The following is an 18,026-nucleotide window of genomic DNA, read 5'->3' on the forward strand; positions in this document are numbered from 1 at the left end:
GCTCTGGAAGAGAACTCCTAAGAGCTCTTCAGCTGTAAAACAGGATCTTCATGGGTTAGGATGGGTGCAGACTGAATCTGAAAAAAGCAAAGCAAACAAGTTAACACACAGACATATACATGCATTCAGGGAAAATAAATAGAGAAGCAGAACATTTCTGACTATAACAATGTTAATTAACATTGTGAAATTAATTATGTGCTCAGAGAGAATGTTCACATGCAGTTGTATCACCTGCTGCAGTTCAGGGGCCTACCCTGGATCTGGGCTGTGTCTTAAGGTGGTACAGACCAATGCTATTTTGTGAATTGTTTCACAGGCTACAGCTACACCATGCTATATAAATTTCTAAGTGAGGACATGCAAATTTCCAGATTTGGAAAGTAACTTAAAGTATTTCATTAGTATTTTATTTAATTTTCAGTGTAGCTGAAACAACTAAGCCGTAATAAAAGACATATGGAATTAACCTAATTTCCTTAAAACCTGACTCAAAAGCTCAATTCTACTTTGCACAATATTTAATGAAGCAGACCCTGAGATGGAGTTGCTGGTGATAATGGCAATTCTAATATCTTCTTATTGAATTCCTATATTATTAAAAGAGCAGAAATGGCCTAAGCATCATTGTTGGTATTCTAAGGTTATGTTACCATTAATGTAGTTACATTGAGTTTTGCAAGAAGAGGGATGCTATGGAAGGTAATAAGATAGTTAGTTCTTTTCTCCCCAAAATGTTACTATTCCTGTTTCAACACATGGTTTCCCATCAATGCATATGCAGTGGGCACTATAGTGTGAAGAAAGGTACTAGACAATAATAATGATTTAAGAGGTGCTAAAATTAATATGATTCTGATAAAAATTTCCTTGTCAGCTGTTGGAAAGTTGTCAAAGAATTTCAGTATTAGTCATCTGAAAAGCCCCAGAATAAAACTGATTTCAAAACCATTGTTCTCAAGAGCTCAGAGTATCTAAATGTTCTTAAGAGCCTTAAAAAGAATGCTAAGGGACAAAAAAGGGCTGGGGATATGACTTTCATTTGAAAGGCAGAGACGATGAGACACAGTGAGGGAAGAGTCTTATTAAAAAGAAAGTATTTGTACATGCATACACATGTAAACAACATATATTCTCTCTCTCTCTCTCTCACACACACACACACACAAAAAAACAAAACATGGCAAGAAAAAGAGAACGGCTGCCTCCTGGACAAGAACCAAACTGGCTTTGAAATCAATGAAATTTAAAAATTGGTAAACACAGGTTCCTGGAATCATGGTAGATATATTCTAGCCAGAAAACCCAAACACAAGACATCCCAAAAAACAAATTGAACCCAGATGCTGGTTCAGTCTGACCTTGACCAGGACTGCCTGCTCCGTTTGTTGAAGACGACCCTGCAAGGAATTCATCTGAGCTGCAGTCTGCTCCACAAGGTCCTGGAAAGACCTCTGCAGTTCACTGAGAAGCCTAAGCATGTGTTGGTTCTGCTGAGGGGACAAGTCTTGAGCATGCTCGGAGACAAAGAACTGAGTATCAAAAGCAAGAGCATCCAGCTGAGATTTCCTTTCAGCCATTAGCTGTTGTAAATCCTAAAGTAAGTAGGGAAAGGAAAAAAAGAGAGAAAAAAAAGAAATAAAGGAAACTTCTAATTCTCTATTGAAGCAGAGGCTGTTGCTTCTAATGAAAGAATCAACATAATCAGAGGTTAATTTCCTGTATTTTTATAATTGACACTGATAATTTCTACAGTCAAATCACAACTAGAAGTCTCTCTCATGTCTGGTCTCTCCACACTCATAAATTATAATTAGGTTTCCTTTACTGCATATTGATTTCCAAATGCAGCAAGCTTTTATTTATGTTAATAGGATTATACTAGAGCAAATGTCAGATATCTATAAAAACTTTTTTTAAGGTTTGGAAAGTCCAACATGAATTTCTGGCCCGAGATATATCTGCCTAATTGTATTTTCTTAGGTTCAAAATGTATTTGTGTTTGTCCAACAGTGAGTTAGTGGTAGGTGAGAATGAGAAAATATTTAATTTATTTGTTTATTTATTCAATTTAAATTTGATTTTTACCGTAAATAATATTGCTTATACATTTTATAACTGTACAAAATTACAGTCAGATTTTCTTATACATAGTTACATTGCTCCCATAAATCAGTAAAAAGTGCCTAACACTACAATGATCTATTTTCAGATAATTAAAAGCATGTAATTTTTCCACAAAAATTTAGTTGACCATCAGTTGTAATACTGGAGGCAATAAAAACAATTAATAAATCTACATCTCTATTACTATGAAACTGAGAGCGGTCAGCAATACCACAAAGCGGGCCAGGGGTGTTTTATGGGTATTTATCATTAGACCATGCTTCCTTCATCTGTGATCACAGGAATCTGGGAAACTATCACTAGGAAAAAGGCTTAGACTGTGGCTCTCTTCCCATAAAAGAATTCATATAACTTATAACAGGGGAGAAAGCAATGCAGGAGATGCTATGTGTTTTTATATCTCATACAATATCAGAGAGATTTTTCTCACCTTTCTCTTTCTTTCTTCCATATTTAAATCATATTTTAAGTTTTTAATTATAGTTGACATACAATAATATATTAGTTTCGGGCATACACCCCAGTGTTGAGACTTTATATAATTTACTAAGTGATCATCTCGATAAATCCAGTAGCCATCTGACACCACACATAGTTCTTAGAATATTACTGACTGTTTCCTATGCCGTACTTCACGTTCCCATAACTATTCAGTAACAACCAATTTGTTCACCCCTGCTTCTTTATCATACCCTGTCAGTGAACATTCTGCTATTCATTCCCCCAGTCATATCTTGGATAAAAGGGTATGAAAGAAGAAGGCAGGTCAATTCTTGCAAGATAAAGATGAATGAAGTTGTATACAAGGAGCCTGACCATGGACAGACCTATATGTCTGCTTAAGACTGGGGAAAAAGGAGGCCCTGGCTGCTGTAGCTCAGTGGATTGAGCACGGGCCTGCGAAGCAGACAATTGCAGTTCGATTCCCAGTCAGGGCACATTCCTGGGTTGCAGGCCAGGCCGGTTCCCTGCAGGCCAGTTCCCAGCAGGGGATGCATGAAAGGCAACCATACACTGATGTTTCTCTCCCTCTCTCCTTCCCTTTCCCTCTAAAGATAAATAAATAAAATATTTAAAAAAAAAAAAGACTGGGGAAAAAGGAGAGGGTAAAACAAAAGGAGAAGACATCTTTGGTTCTGCTCTGACTTTTTAAAAGAGTTTAAGGAGAGGGGTATTTATAGTAGACAGCATACAAACCTGTGTAATATCTAACAGTATCTTAAGTATAACCCCCCCAAAAGGGACTATGTTGGGGGGAAAACCCTCTGGCTCATATGTATCTCAGAGTCTGTATTTTCCTCTCACTGACTTAAATATTATTAATTAACTTGGGGCTAACAAGAAAAGCATCTCTCTAGATCAGGGATTGATCATCTATAGTCCCTGGCCAAATCTGCCTGTCAGGTTTTGTAAAGCCAGTTTTACTGTAACATATCAAAATCACTTATGTATCACCTATGGCTGCTTTCATGTTTCAAAAGCAGAGCTGAGTGGATGCCACAGAAATGGGCCATTTGTGTATGACCTGTAAGACCTAAAATATTTACTATCTGGTCCTTTACAGAAAATGTTTTCCAAGCCATGATGTAGACCACAGCCCCCAAATTCTCCTATCATTGATGTGTGTACACAGGATTAGATCCTGAGCAAAACAGAAAGGGACAGGTATTAGATACTCAGTAATAAAGAGGCCATTTGATAATAATAATAGGCCATTCTGTAGACTCTCTCAGAGAATAGCTGAAAAGAAAAATAATCGTAATCTGTAAAGCTCCAGGGGTCTGACAACCTAAAAAACTAAACACAGCAGGCTTTATTACCTCTGAAATGGAAAATCAGACTTTCTAGGAAAGATGAGCACAGACACGGGTTTCTGGAGCAGGAAACCAAACTTGATACAACTCAAGGGACAGGTGAAACATGCCTGAGAAGGAGCACAGTTTACCTCACAGTGTTGGAGACACTGACTCAGGCTGTCGGCATCCGTTTCACTGTTGTATTCCTTGCTATTCAGAATAAGATTGGTATTGCCAACCCAGGCTCTCAGATCTTGAAGTTTGCTTTCTAGCTGTTCATGCTGATTTAACACTGAAGTCTAAAAAAAATAAATGGCAAACTAGATTAAAAAAATCTCCAAGCCTACCCAGACTCTGTGAGCTTTGTGACTAAAAACAAGAAACTACCTTTTTCACTTCCACAGTATCCTGGAGGTGGAACAGCCTGGAACTCCAGCTGTCACTCACGGAGTTGAGGGACTTTTGAAGGTTCTTGGCATCTTTCTCTAGAGCCTTCAACAGTTGAGCAGGGACTTCTTGAAGCTGGCTGATGATAATCTGATGCACACACTCCAATTCCTGGCTCACCAAGGTGGACAGATCCTTTAGCTCTTTGTCTAATACCTGAGGGGATAAAGTGGAGTTACTTCCAAAACCAAGTCACTAGAAATCTTGTTTCGCAAGAATCAGCTGCGAACACATTTTTCTCTCACCTCATGCCTATACAAGTTTCAGGGCTTCTAAAATGTTTTTATATATATTCATTAGTTTATTTGATTCTCACAATCACTAATTCTTGAGGTAGGCTGAGTAGATATTATAATTCTGGATTTATAGAAGAGATGCCTCAGCACTTAAATATAAAATTTTTTGGTCTGAGGTTACCCAGATAGTAAGCAACAGACCGGGACTTGGATTCAGGTTTTCTGACTCAGGGCAATGTTCCTTCCACTACAATTTACTGCCTCTCTAAGAATGTCATTATGCAAAGTAAGTCAATCAAAAGGACAACTCCCACTCCAAATTCCATGGAGTCAGAACCAAAGAACATAAAAATATCCCAAGCCAGGCTTCCCACTCAACTTAGTCTACAATATTCTGATCTTCAGTAGAGAAGCCAGAAATAAGCCGTGGAGAGCTAGGTAGTTCTTCCGAGAATTATCCTTACTTCCCCTTAAGCCACCCAACCCAAGGTCACACTCTGGATACGGAAAGAACTGGTAAACCTCTGCAATCCCTGCCCTCACTGTGACTCCAATCTTGTGATCACTCTCAACCTCTGGTTTCAGTGAGAGCTCCTCTTCCTCCCTCTCAAGGCTGTCCAATTCTACGTCTCCTCTAACTTCAAGTTCTCCTTTTTTACCTCTTCTTTCCTCCTCAGACCCCAAATCTACTCAAAACATTCCTTTTTCAGTTCACCTCCTTTATCTACGGCCCTACCTCCTTCCTCGCCTGCACTAGCAATCTTCTAGACAGAAGGATCTACATTAATTGTCCCCACCTTCCAACCTCCCATTTATTCTCATAGCAACCTAGTTTATAGTCCACCAAACCATTATACCGAAAATGTTTTTATCAGAGCCACTAATGACTTTCAGGTGCTAGTCCCTTTTAAGTCCTCATTGTACTCGGTCTCCCCACTGTAATTAACACCACAGACTACTCCTCCCTTGAGTCTGTTCTGCCGTGGTTTTTGTGAGACCAGTATTTCATGGTGTTCTTCAGAGATCTCCAGTTACATCTTTCCAATCTATTTTTTGTCCTTTATATGGTGGTGTTTTGGACATGTTTTTCTTCCATTCTAGTCTCTATTTCCTCCAAGCTGGAGGGCCTAGAGGAAGGAGGACTCTGGGGACCTACCTCGGCCTGACACAGCAGATCCTGTAGCTCTTTCAGGTTATGCTCCACGGGCTGAATCTGTCTGGTTCTCATTTCGATGTCTCGTAACAGAGACAGATAGGATACAAGCTTCTCATCATGCTCTAGACAGAGTCGTCGGTTAAATATATTCTGTGGAGCCAAAAAGACAACTTACTCAGATCTAACATACTCCTTTAAGTCTGTTTTTTTAAAACAGGCTGGAGCTTACTGATAGATTGAAATTTTTACTACACTTAGGGTGGGATGAAGTGACACGTTATTTTACTTATGCCTCTCCAATCCATAGATAAAAAGTGATTTTATTAACTTCCTGAGGGAGGAAACTCATAATTATCAATCTGTGAGCACCCTTTTAGCAAAATTTCCCAAACCTATTCTAACTTTAGGTAGCATCACCCCAGTATCTCAAATTATCTCCATTGTTAGTTAATATGTTAAAATCTTTGCAAAGTTCAGAAAGACAGTCACAGTCTGCCTAATTTTCCAACGACTGTGATAAAAACAGATAATGGTAAATTAAGTTTAGCTATGTCCTTAAATGTATGTATGTATATAATTACATATATATGTAAACTCAGTATCCAGTGAAGAATTAGCATTAAACCAGTTATATCTTTAAAAAAAAACAACACACACACACACACAACACACCACTCCACTGGGTAACTTACTTTAGTTGCTCTGGAAGGCTCTGTATTTACAGCCTCATTTCCCTCTCCCCTGGATGCAGTCAGGAAGGGAGTCTGTTCACTGCCAAGGCTTTCTCTGAGCTTTTCTTCTAGTGTCTTCTCATCCATCTTCATTGCAGGACTTATGAGGGGCACTGTCTTTTCCCCACTGGTGTCTGGAATAGTGGGACTAATGGTGGAATCCTGCTGCCCTGTACTGTCTTTTTGAGAAACATCTTTAAACAATTTCTCTGAAAGAAGGGGCATTAGGACACTGGGAACTCCCTGAGTCACTTCACCTTCAAAGCACCCTGCATCTGCACCTGTAACTATAGGATTTGACATTTCTAGAAATTTCTGTCCAGTTACTCTCTGAGTTACCATTTTAGATTCAACAATTCCACAAAGTTCACTATCACTTTTGCTGTCCTGATGATGAAGGTCCTTTTTGACTTCTTTTGGGTCTACCCTAGAAACTATAACTTCTTCAAATTTAAGAGTCTTTGTTGAGTCAAAAGGTACTTCTTGGTATGATTTTTCTTTATGTACATTAGATGAGCAAATCAAATCTTCGGTTTCCTTAGTCTTAGAAGTAACACAGGAATCTTTATAATAGTTAGTCTCCTGTCTAGTAATTCCTTGGAAAGACTGGTCTGTTTTGGAAATTTGGGATGTGTCTGCAACTTGGGCTTTTTCAACTGATTCTTGGTAGTGCAATCCTTTAGGCCTTGGGGTCATAGAAGAGAAGGGTTCATTCTGGGCCCCACTTGTAATTTCTTGAGATAAATTTTCTTCTGGTTTTAAAGTCAAGCAGAAGCTTAAATTTTTGACTTCTCCTTCACTGACCTGGTTAGAGCTGAAAAATGTTAAAGCATCTTGATTTCTTATGGAAATTCCTTTGGGTACCATTGGGGAAGAAGAATCTTCAGCTTTACATAGAATAAAAGATCCCAGTTCTCTATCATCTTTTTTCCCTTTTTCATTTATGCTAATTTCCACTGATTGACTCTTTATACTAGAGTTATGGTCATCTCTAATGGTAGTTTCTTGGTTCAAATTTTCTTCTGAAAGAACTGTTGATTTGCATGTTTTAACACTATCTTCTATAATTATCTTTTTCTCTCTCTTCCTTTTTTCCCTGGTATTAATTGGTTTCTGCATAATCTGCTCACTCTGCAATTTACCTGAAGTTTCACAATTTGATTCTTGTGCTTCTGAAATAACTTCTCTTTGGTTTTCCCTTATTTCTTTATGATCTAAACTCGACACAGACTGTTTCATGTGAGAAATAATTTCTACTTGTGAAATTATTTTTTCTTGCTCTTCATTCATATTTTTTTCCATGTTGTTCCTAGCCACCTCTTTGAGTTTAACATCACAAACTTCTGAGTGGGGGTGTGTCACTGAACCTTGGTCCAATGATTTGCCTTTACAATTGCTAGGAATTAAGATACTGGCAGACTCATTAGCATCCGGAGAAGCTCTCCTCTTATCTTGATCCTTGCACTCCAACTCTTTTACTGAAATTCCCCTGCTCTTTTTTGCCTGCTCCCCAACAGAAACTCTCCTTTTAACCTTTTCTTGTGCAGACTGACTTCCAATTTGAAATAATTTCTCACTTTCTTCTTTACCACAACTCATTCCAGCAGTCTGATTAGAAGTAACGAACATTTCCTTTCTTAGAAATTCCTTCTTTAATTCACATACTTCAGTTCCGTCTTGCTTTTCATTCTGAGCCCTGTGAGCACTGGACTCTAAAGTATCTATTTCAATCAAAGTTGCCAGTTCAGGACTGATAAATCTTTTCTCAATAGCTTCCTTTAAAGTCACTCTTTGATCATTAAATATGTCAATGATTCCTCCATTTAGTACCTGATGAAATGCAATAATTCTGACCATGTTTTCATCCACTAATTTCTGTTCCAAAGCTGATGCTAATGTCAGTCTTTGTCCTGTGACGGTATCTATGATTCCTCCAGTATTTGCCTGAGCTTCCAGAACCTTCAGTGTAGATGCAAAGTCTACTTTTCCCAACTGGGTTGCTTGAGACAATGTAAGTACTTTGTCACTCACTCCATCTTTAATGTCTGAGAAGGGAATTACTTCTAGATATCTCTGTCCAGATTCAATATCAATCTTACATTTCTTTACTAATTCTGAATAGGGAACAATTCTGTAATTCTCAGGGTCTACAATCCCATGCAGCATTCCTGAAGAAAACATTGCTTTATTAATTAATAGCCCTTCTTTTTTAGCTTCTGCCAAGGTTAATCTCTGGCCAGAAATGAGATCCACAAAGCTTCCAGTCAAGGCCTGAACTTCTTGAATTTCTCTTTTCAAATCTGGGGTAACAAGATCTAATTTTATAGCTTCAGAGAGGGAAATAGTTTCCTTGGTTTCAGGGTGAAAAAACTGATGGAGGCTTAAGTTCTCAACTTTTTTGAGGTGCTTGGCTAAGTCTTCATCAACGATGCCATTTTTAAAGGCATTATCAACAGAGAGTCTCATCCCAGATATATGGTGAATGATACCTCCATCTATCACCTGCTTAGTCAACAACTGAATGGCCTCCCCTCTCTCTAAAAGTCCTTTGTCAATGGACTGCATAACTGTTAGAGGGGCCTTGCCATCAGGGTCCATAATTCCAGTTGTTTCCATTTGTAAGCTAATTAATCTTTCCCTAACTGTGTTTTCAGCATCTCTGCCTTTGGAAGCTTTCTCCAGATTTATAAGCTCTGTCTGGTCAGCACTGTCCACCAAGCCAAGATTTAAGGCCAAAGTCACTGAAACCTTTTTGCCTCGTTTCAGGTCAATGATTCCACCAGTCACTACCTGCCCCTCTAAAATTCTGGTGGCTGTCTGTGTGTCCAGAAGTCCAACTGCAACTGCTTCCTTCACAGAGCAGAGTGTGTGGGTACGGGGGTCTAAGACACCACTAATAGCTTTGTCTGCCCTGAGGACATTATGTAATAATTTCTCGTCCATCAGACCTTCATTGATGACTTCTTCAGTTGTCAAAGATTCACAAGTCTGAGAGTCAAAGAAACCCCTAAACACGTTCAGCTTTTCCATAAGTTTCACAGCAGTGTGACTGGGCACAATGCCTCGGGCTATTGCTTCATTCAGTAAGAGCTGTTGACCTGTTTGTTCATGAAAGATACCACCACCTAGTAATTGTGTAGATAATATGTTTAAGGTAGCTTCTTCAAGCAAGTCTGAAGAATGACTGCATGACAGGGAAGTTTCACTAGCGCGACCCACCTCATCTGTCTTTTCTAACATCATCGTACTATTGCCTGCAATGTTTTGTTCTTCTGGACTTTGTTTCTGGACATCTTTACCCCAAAATGTTTCACTTATGATTTTCTTCTTGTCCAGAGAATGAATATTTGTGTCATTTTCAGACTTGAGTTCCAATTCTAAATCTAGAGTTTTCTTTACTTCAAATTGTGACTTTTTGCTTTGGGGTTTTATGAGAGGTCTTCTAGTTTCACCTGGAATATGTTCAATTTCAAGTGTGTTTGCTTGTTCTTTATGACATATAATGGAAGTCTTTCCGAGAGTCTGCCATTCCTCCTTGGGTGTTTCAACAGAAAAAGGATCTTTGTCCACCACCGAAGTCACATCTTCTGCTTCATCGTAGGGTACTGTAAGGAGAAATCCTCCGCTGATGTTTTCTCTGGTAGACACTTCTGTTAGGTCTTCCTTTTTGGTACTTACTAACTGCCTTTTAAACTCTGATTTAACTTGACCTATGACCTTCAAAGTATTAACATTTGGATTTCTCATGTTTTGTTCTACTACAAACAGGTCTTTTTCAGGGTTCTCTACAGAGGAACTTTCTGTTGCTACAATAGTATTTTTGCTTTCTGCTCCAGTGTGATTTGCCTGATCGGGGAATTCCTTGTCTGGAGAAGAAGAGTGGAACTCACGTGGCCTCACAGCTAGCCTGTGACACAAAGTTTCTGTGATTTTTACATTTGCTGATTCTTGTAATTCCTTGGGAGTTTCTAGTCTCTGATGTCCAATTCCAAATACTTCTAGAGTACTTGGTTGATATTCACCTTTTGCTGTTAGTTTTTCTATCAGCTCATTGTCCAGCAGGAGCAGCCTCTGTCCATTCTGCACATTAATATAGCTATGAGTCATCAGTTCAAACAACAGCTTCTCACTATGGCTTGCCATGCCCTCAGTTTGGCCCTTCTTGCACAACAGATCTGATGCTGCAGGATTAATGTTCACTTTGCTCTGTTCTGATGAATCTGCTAATCGCATGTGGGGCATCACATCAGGTATGCAAATTGATTGTAAGTTACTGGCAAGATCTTTGTCCAACATACCATTTTCCACTGCTTTTTTCCAGGACCAAATCTCCGTGGTTGCTGGTAGAAATAGAGCTTCAATGTGCTGTCGTCCATGAAGGATTTTATGAGCTAGCTCAGTAGACACAATACCTTGTTCCAGGGCATCTGTAATTGGGAGGATCTCTCCAGATTCAGGCCATAGGAACCCCATGAACGACCAAAGGGACTCCAGAATCACAAGGGCAATCTTAGCAGCTACTAGGTCACTGCTCACTGCTTCATCTATTGTCAGCCTATGGCCAGTGACAGTGTCTATGATGCCGCCTGTCTGAAGCTGCCTTATGAGAATAGCACAGGCCATATCTTGGTCAATCAAATTATGTCTTACAGCTTCTTCTACTGTAAGTCTGTGTCCTGTTCTTGGATCTACTATGCCGCCAGCAAAGAGCTGAGCTTCCAGCAGCCTGACAGTGACTTGCCTATCTATTAGGCCTTCCTGAACTGCACGGAAAATGCTAACCTTCCGGCCTGATTTCAAGCTCACCATTCCCCCCGCCAATTGCTTGACAGGCAACAATTTCAACCCTGATTCTTGGTGGACAATACATCTCTGCATCAGATCCAACAAACCGATTTTCTCAGCTGTGTTGGGGTCTATCAAATTCTTAGATAATCTCAGGTGAGACTCTAACTCTGAGTGAAGCCATTCAGAAATGAGGCCCTGGTGAAAAGCCTCCTCTAGGTTAATACAGTTCTCATTAAGGAAGACACTGAAACCTCCAGTTGCCAGGTGAGCTTCTAAGATTTTCAGTCCAACTCCCTCACTGATAATGTTCTTCTCAATTGCTTCCACTATAGAAAGAGGGCCTTTGCTCTCAGTAAGCCTGCTTACTAAGGACAGAGTATCCTGTAGCTGCTGGAGCTGCTGGTATAGCTGGTGACTGATAAGGTTTCTGGCTAGGCCCTCCTCCAAAGAGAGCTTTTCACTGGTCTCAGGAGCAATGAGGCCAGACAGGATAACCTGGGATTCCAGGAGCACAAGGCCCGTGTCATGGTCAATGAGGCCCTTTTGCATGGCTCTGAAGATGGGAAATATCTCCACTGTGCCTAGGTCAATCACCCCAGCAACTGCTCTGCAACCCTGAAAGAAAAAATGAAAAAGAAAACTAAATCAGAGAAGCACAAGTATTGAAAGGAGTCATTCAAAGAACTATACTATAGGATAGGGCAAAAGTAAGTTTATGGTTGTGTGTACACAAAACACAGAGTTTATTTTTTATGATTAATTATTGTATTATTTTCCATATGCACAACTGTAAACCTACTTTTGTCCTACCCTGTATGTCAAATTCTGACCACAAGAAAAACCCAGCCCAGGAATAGCCCCAATAGTAAGAAATATTCTGAAGCCTGGTAGTGTTAATGCTAAATTTTTTCCCCTAAACTGCAGAACATTTAATGTGGCCAGAAGTTCACAGATTACTTGAAGAAAGACAGCATTAAGCATATCTGAATGACAAGCTCTACAAAGGTGCAAGCAGTCAGAGTGCAAGAACAGATATTTCTCAGACAAACACACTACAAAGGTTCTTAAAACCCATACCATCCCCTAAAATGAGAATTCAACCCCATATAACCACTTCTCAGTGTTGAAACCCATGTGGAAGACCCTTAAAGTAGTACCTTCCTGCTGATCAGTTCGGTAGGACCAGTCCACAGGATTATAAGAGAGATTTAGGTTTCCTGGTAGCCAAACAACATCTGTGTATCTCAGTAAAGGGCCCTGTGTATATCACTCAAGCAACTGTTTAGCAATTGGGGCGGCCATACTCTTGGTGGTTAATGTTAGCACTTGCCAAGGCAATGGCTCTGAGTTAAATTAGCTCTAAGAATTAGAAGTAGCAAGTCAAGGAAAGAAAAGACTGGGGACCTTGCCTCTGGAACCATTAGTACCTTTTTTCCTAGTCCAGGCTAGAATGAGTAGTAACTACCATGATTACAACTACTACTACTTGTTAGGCACTTAATGTATTTATTGAGATCTAATATTTAAGCTTCACAACAATCCTAAAAAGAGAATTAGTTTAACCTTTAGTTTGCAGGTAAGAAAATGAGACATGGAGAGAGGTTAAGTAACTTGCTCAAGGTCATGAAACTGGCGAGTTCCAGGATTAAACCAAAATCTGACTAAATCTTGGGCTGTTACACTGCCTTCCCAGTCAGAAGAGCATGAAGGGTAAGTACAGTAGAATTAGCATCTTACACAGGAGTTAAGCTCTGAGGTGAGTGAATATGGCAAACCTTATACACTGTCTTATTTATCCTCACAAGAAAAGCCTAAAAGCAGCTCCTTGGCTTCTATTACAAAATGATGGTATTCAGAAATTAAATCAAGTGTTTTATCACTTTTAACACTTCATCACTTTCATTACTCTCCAACTTTCTAGCTCTTATTGTTCATGTTATCTTCATCTTCTATAGATGGTTTTATCTGTCCTTTTTTGGTCGGTATTATTGGGTTGGCCAAAAGGTTTGGCTCTACTAGAGCCATTATATGACTCTAGTAGCACTTAGCTGTCTTTAACTTCATTTGAAACAATTTTGTTAGACTATATTGTTACAACTGTCATAACAACATGCATTTAAAAATATTATTAAAATTGGTGAATTTGCCCTGTCTGGCGTAGCTCAGTGGATTGAGCGTGGGCTACGAACCAAGGAGTGGGCAGTTCGATTCCCAGTCAGGGCACATGCCTGGGTTGCAGGCCAGGTCCCCAGTGGGGGCCATGTGAGAGACAACCACACATTGATGTTCCTCTCCCTCTCTTTCTCCTTCCCTTTCCCTCTAAGAATAAAAAAAAAAAGAAAATATATTTTTTTAATTTGGTGAATTTTTGTGTACCTGTTTTAGTACTGAAGATGAAAGAAAATAAGCAACATTTTTGGCGTATTATGCTTTATTATTTCAAAAAAGGTAAAATGCAACTGAAATGCAAAAAAAAATTGTGCAGTGGATGAGGGAAGCTGCTGTGACTGATCAAATGTGTCAGAAGTGGTTTGTGAAATTTCATGCTGGAGATTTGTCACTGGAAGATGCTTTACACTCAGGTAGACCAGTTGAAGTTGATAGCGATCAAATCGACATATTAATTGAGAACAATTACGTTATACGACATGGGAGATAGCAGACATACTCAAAATACCCAAATCAATAAAGTAATTGGCAAAAATGAAAAATGTGTTATTTTACAGAAAAAAACACATGAACTTTTTGGCCAACCCAATAATTTCGTATCCTTATTTAACTCTTTAACATATCCATGGAGAGGACCTTGTTGAAGTAACTGCCAAGCACTTCCCTGCCTCCTCACTAATGTATTTCATTTCCGCCTAAGTAAGAAGGAAGCACCAGAGGAGCAGGTACAATACTTTGTCCATTTGGGGTCTAGGAACAGTACCAGCAGTTCAATAAATATTTCATAAATAATTGATAAATAGTTAAAAAATCCTTTGAATCACTGACCTATAAAATATTCACTGAGGATTTCAAGCTTGATTAATGGCACACTACAAGAGATGCAGAATAGATAGCAAACGAGGGAACAGATTTGGTTTACTTCTCTATCTCACTGTATTTGTTCAAATAATGTAACAAGTGACAAATTCTCCACACTATTTGAAATATTACATTATGCCCAATCCCTCTTTGTTTTCTGACCCAGAATGTAAAGTTTAACTTGCATAAGGTAAATGAATGTTATGTGAATCTATTAGGTATCCATTCTTTAAGACTGAAGGAAAAATCACATGGCCAAATGACTCTATTAAGATATATGAAAAGCTCCTTTGACAAAATCCATGTAAGGATTACTTAGAAGCAGACAATATGACAAAGAAAAAGATTCTTTTGTGAACTTCTAACTTCTTCTGTGAGATTCACAGAGTTTCAGAATACTGATATTGAAGAAAGGCCTGGAATCTAGCCAAAGAGAAAAGACTACACACTGTTCCTTCCAACACCCTCGTAACTAGAGGATAAGTAGGAAGCACTGAGCTGGGAAATAATCCAGAGAAATTCATTCTGGTACCACCAGACATGGGCATTCTGTTCTAAACAAGCAGAAAAAGACACAGGGAGAGGATAGAAGAAAACATAAAAGGCTTCTACTTACCAAAGTTGCAGGGCACGCCTTGGGCAGATAAGAGATAGAGCCTTATGGAGCAGCTCAGCCGTATCGCACACACAGTGTAAGCTTGGTGTTAGCGTCCAGCATGCGACTGTTTTTTTTTTGTTTGTTTGTTTGTTTGCAAAAAAAGAACCCCAAACAGGTCGTCCTCTTTTCCCTTTGTGCATTTGTGCTTAAACTCCAAAGGGTTAGTGAAACTTGTAAGCAAGGATGTCAGTTAATCAGAACAATACTTCACATGAAACACACAAACAGTAACAGGGACACATCATGCTCAATGTAGTGGTGCTCAGCAGCTTGTCTTTTTTTTCCTCCCCTTTTAAAACCTTTCAAAATGAGAACTGGATGTTCCCAGCAAGCAATTGTTAAAACTTTTCACGTACAATCTTATATGGTGAAGCAACAAGCCATTAAAAGTGGGCTACCTTAGGGAATGCTAAAACAGCACATTCTTTTTGAAAATCTACTCTTGAATAAATCACAGCTGGTTCTGTCTTGTGGTCTTTATAACTCTAGCTCCTGCTGTACACATTTCATATTCAAGGACCAGAGTCAGAGCACATTTGTCTGAATATCATTTTGAGCATCATATAGACCAAATTTGGTTACCAAATGAGCTTCAGTTTTGGCCTTCCCCACGTAAGTTGGCCATTGCTTCACAACATAGGAAATAAGCAGGCAAACACACATATATATCCCAGAGACACATGTATATAATAAGGTAAGTTTACATATACACAAGTATCCAGGAAGAACTCAGGACAACCAGCAGATACTTAACAACTTTCATATGGTCCAGAAAATGAACATGAACTGGTAAAGATGTCACATGATGAGATGACCACGGGTAAGGGGAACCAGCGTCTCAGTCAGTGCAGCTAATCTACCATTTTGCTTTGCAAATAGAAATTTCTCATTTCTTTAGCAGATTTGAAAAAAAGTATGAGGGGAAGAGGTTCATGGTCTTTTCTTCCCAATATTCTGAACTCTTGGCTATCAACTTTTGAGTGACAACGCCACAAAGGAGTAATCTTACTGCTCTGTGGTTAAATATAAAATTTATGCTCTCCTTGACTGCATTATGCCACAAAATGGCAGACGACAAAAACAGTGAACCAGGTCTAGCCACACACGCCGTCTAGTGTTCTGACTGACCAACACATCGTGGAACCCCAGTAAAGAAACACAAGACAAATGGCTGCTACAGTGAGGTTAAAAAATTAAGTCACACTGGTCATGGAAAGCTAATGATCATGACTTTCAATCAGCAAAGGTGCTTTCATACCATTCAAAAGATACCCTCTTGGAGAGTAAAACTAAAAGTACCTTTTGTTCTGTCTGCTGGGCCAACTGGCTCTGAAGTTGGTGAAGCTGGTTTGCAGAACCATCACATAGGTCATGGTAAGCCTTATTCAGGGCATTCAGTTGTTCAGATATTTGTTCCTTCTCTTTTTCTGAGAGCCTGGAAGATGAAGCATTAAAGTCCTTTTAGAGAAAAACTTTTCTCCACGTCCTTCTCTGTTGCTTCACAATCATGACTTCTCCATCTTGCGTGGCATTCTCGTCATTGGTAACTGCGGATCATTTGGTCAAAGTGCCATACTCATTGAACACCTTGGCTTCTAAAGCACAGTTTCCTGTTTATCTCAAATCAAGTCATGACCCTTGGTGATGCCTATGCCCATGACCAACTGTATAACATCCCAGGCTTGTAATGCTGCAATCTTCTCAAGCCAAATGGCTTCCACCTCACTTCAGACCCACCCACACATGGCAAACGGGGATCCTGACATCATCTAAAATCATTCCACTTCTGAAATTTTAAACTTTAAGAGTCTACTACCTGATTATAACTCCTAATTATAATCCTACCTTTCCAGTTTTCTTTCTTTATTCTTATACCTCTTTTAAAAATATTTTAAGCAAAAAGTAGAATATAACAAATTTTCATTTACCAATTACCCAACTATACAGCTTTACCAAATTGTATTATTTTACCAGATTTGCTTTAGATCCTTTTCTTAGAAATAAGACATTACAGATATACAGTCCAATGTGTATGTCATCAACTCCATTACTTTCCCATTTCCCCCCCCAAGGCAATCACTATCTTGAATTGGGTATATTTTTCAAGTCCCTTTCCTCATGCTACATTATGTTTTTGAGAATGAACCCTATGATTTATATTATAGTTATTCACTTACTTACTAAGTCTTCCTTGACTCTTCCGTTTTCTCTTAATCTATCAGTGCTCTCTATTATATTCGTTTTCTTCTCTTTGAGAGTCCAGACCCTACAATCCATCATCTCAATCAGTTTCTTACTATTATCCTTATATTCTCACTAACCTGATAAAACTTCAGCTCCAGATCAATCAAACCACTGGACTTCTCTGCTCCTACACACAGGCTGCTAAGTGTAACCAGTGTGGGAGAAATTCCACAACCATGGAGAAGAGCTCCTGCTGGGTTCTAACCTTGTCTAGACTTCAATGCATTCCGACACTCCTCTTGAAGACTCTTCCTTGACAGAAGTCAACTCTTCCTTCTTTACTCTCAACACCACTATAACTTTCAGCAAACAACCTCTTTACCTATTTCAAATAGAAAATACCACTGGGAACTAATTCTCTCACTTTCTGGCTTTATTCCTGGCATATTAACTTCTATCCACACCTTTCTTAATCTCCTTTTTCTCAGACCTCAGACAAAAACCAGTCTTGACACCTATTTAAGGTGTACTATCCACCCATTGATGAATTTTATTCTCTCTGACATCCTCTGGAACCCCTCTCCTATTATATTACTTCAATCTTTCTCCCTTCAGGTCCTTGAGACAGAGTCCATAAACACAGATAAATTCTTCTGATCTTTAAGACAACAAATCTTTCTTGATTATATATTCTACTCTATTATTTCTACCCTTTCCCATGGCCAAGCTTCTTGAAAGAGTGTCTAATTTCATTATCACTACTGTCCTTACTTCATGGTCTCCCCATCACACCAAATCTGACATTATCCCCTAACTTTTCACCAGAGTCACAAAAACCTTCCAACTTGACAAATTTAACAAATACTTCTCAGT

General features: G+C 39.0%; 1 protein-coding gene across 14 annotated transcripts in view; it reads right to left on the reverse strand.

The window, feature by feature from the left end:
- MACF1 (microtubule actin crosslinking factor 1) overlaps positions 1-18,026 on the reverse strand; it is a 326,604-nt gene that overhangs the window by 107,549 nt on the left and 201,029 nt on the right. For 12 of the 14 annotated variants that reach the window (XM_053660135.1, XM_053660145.1, XM_053660139.1 and 9 more), the window contains 6 exons: positions 16,269-16,404; positions 6,455-11,896; positions 5,763-5,912; positions 4,311-4,526; positions 4,073-4,222; positions 1,362-1,595 (listed from right to left, as the gene is read on the reverse strand). In XM_053660135.1, coding sequence (XP_053516110.1) covers positions 1,362-1,595; positions 4,073-4,222; positions 4,311-4,526; positions 5,763-5,912; positions 6,455-11,896; positions 16,269-16,404 — 6,328 coding nt within the window. The remainder of the gene's footprint in view (positions 1-1,361; positions 1,596-4,072; positions 4,223-4,310; positions 4,527-5,762; positions 5,913-6,454; positions 11,897-16,268; positions 16,405-18,026) is intronic. The other 2 variants (XM_053660146.1, XM_053660147.1) reach the window with 1 other exon arrangement.

Source organism: Artibeus jamaicensis, unplaced genomic scaffold, assembly GCF_021234435.1.
Source record: "Artibeus jamaicensis isolate MK-2021 breed Jamaican fruit bat unplaced genomic scaffold, CSHL_Jam_final scaffold_847, whole genome shotgun sequence".
NCBI lineage: Eukaryota > Metazoa > Chordata > Mammalia > Chiroptera > Phyllostomidae > Artibeus > Artibeus jamaicensis.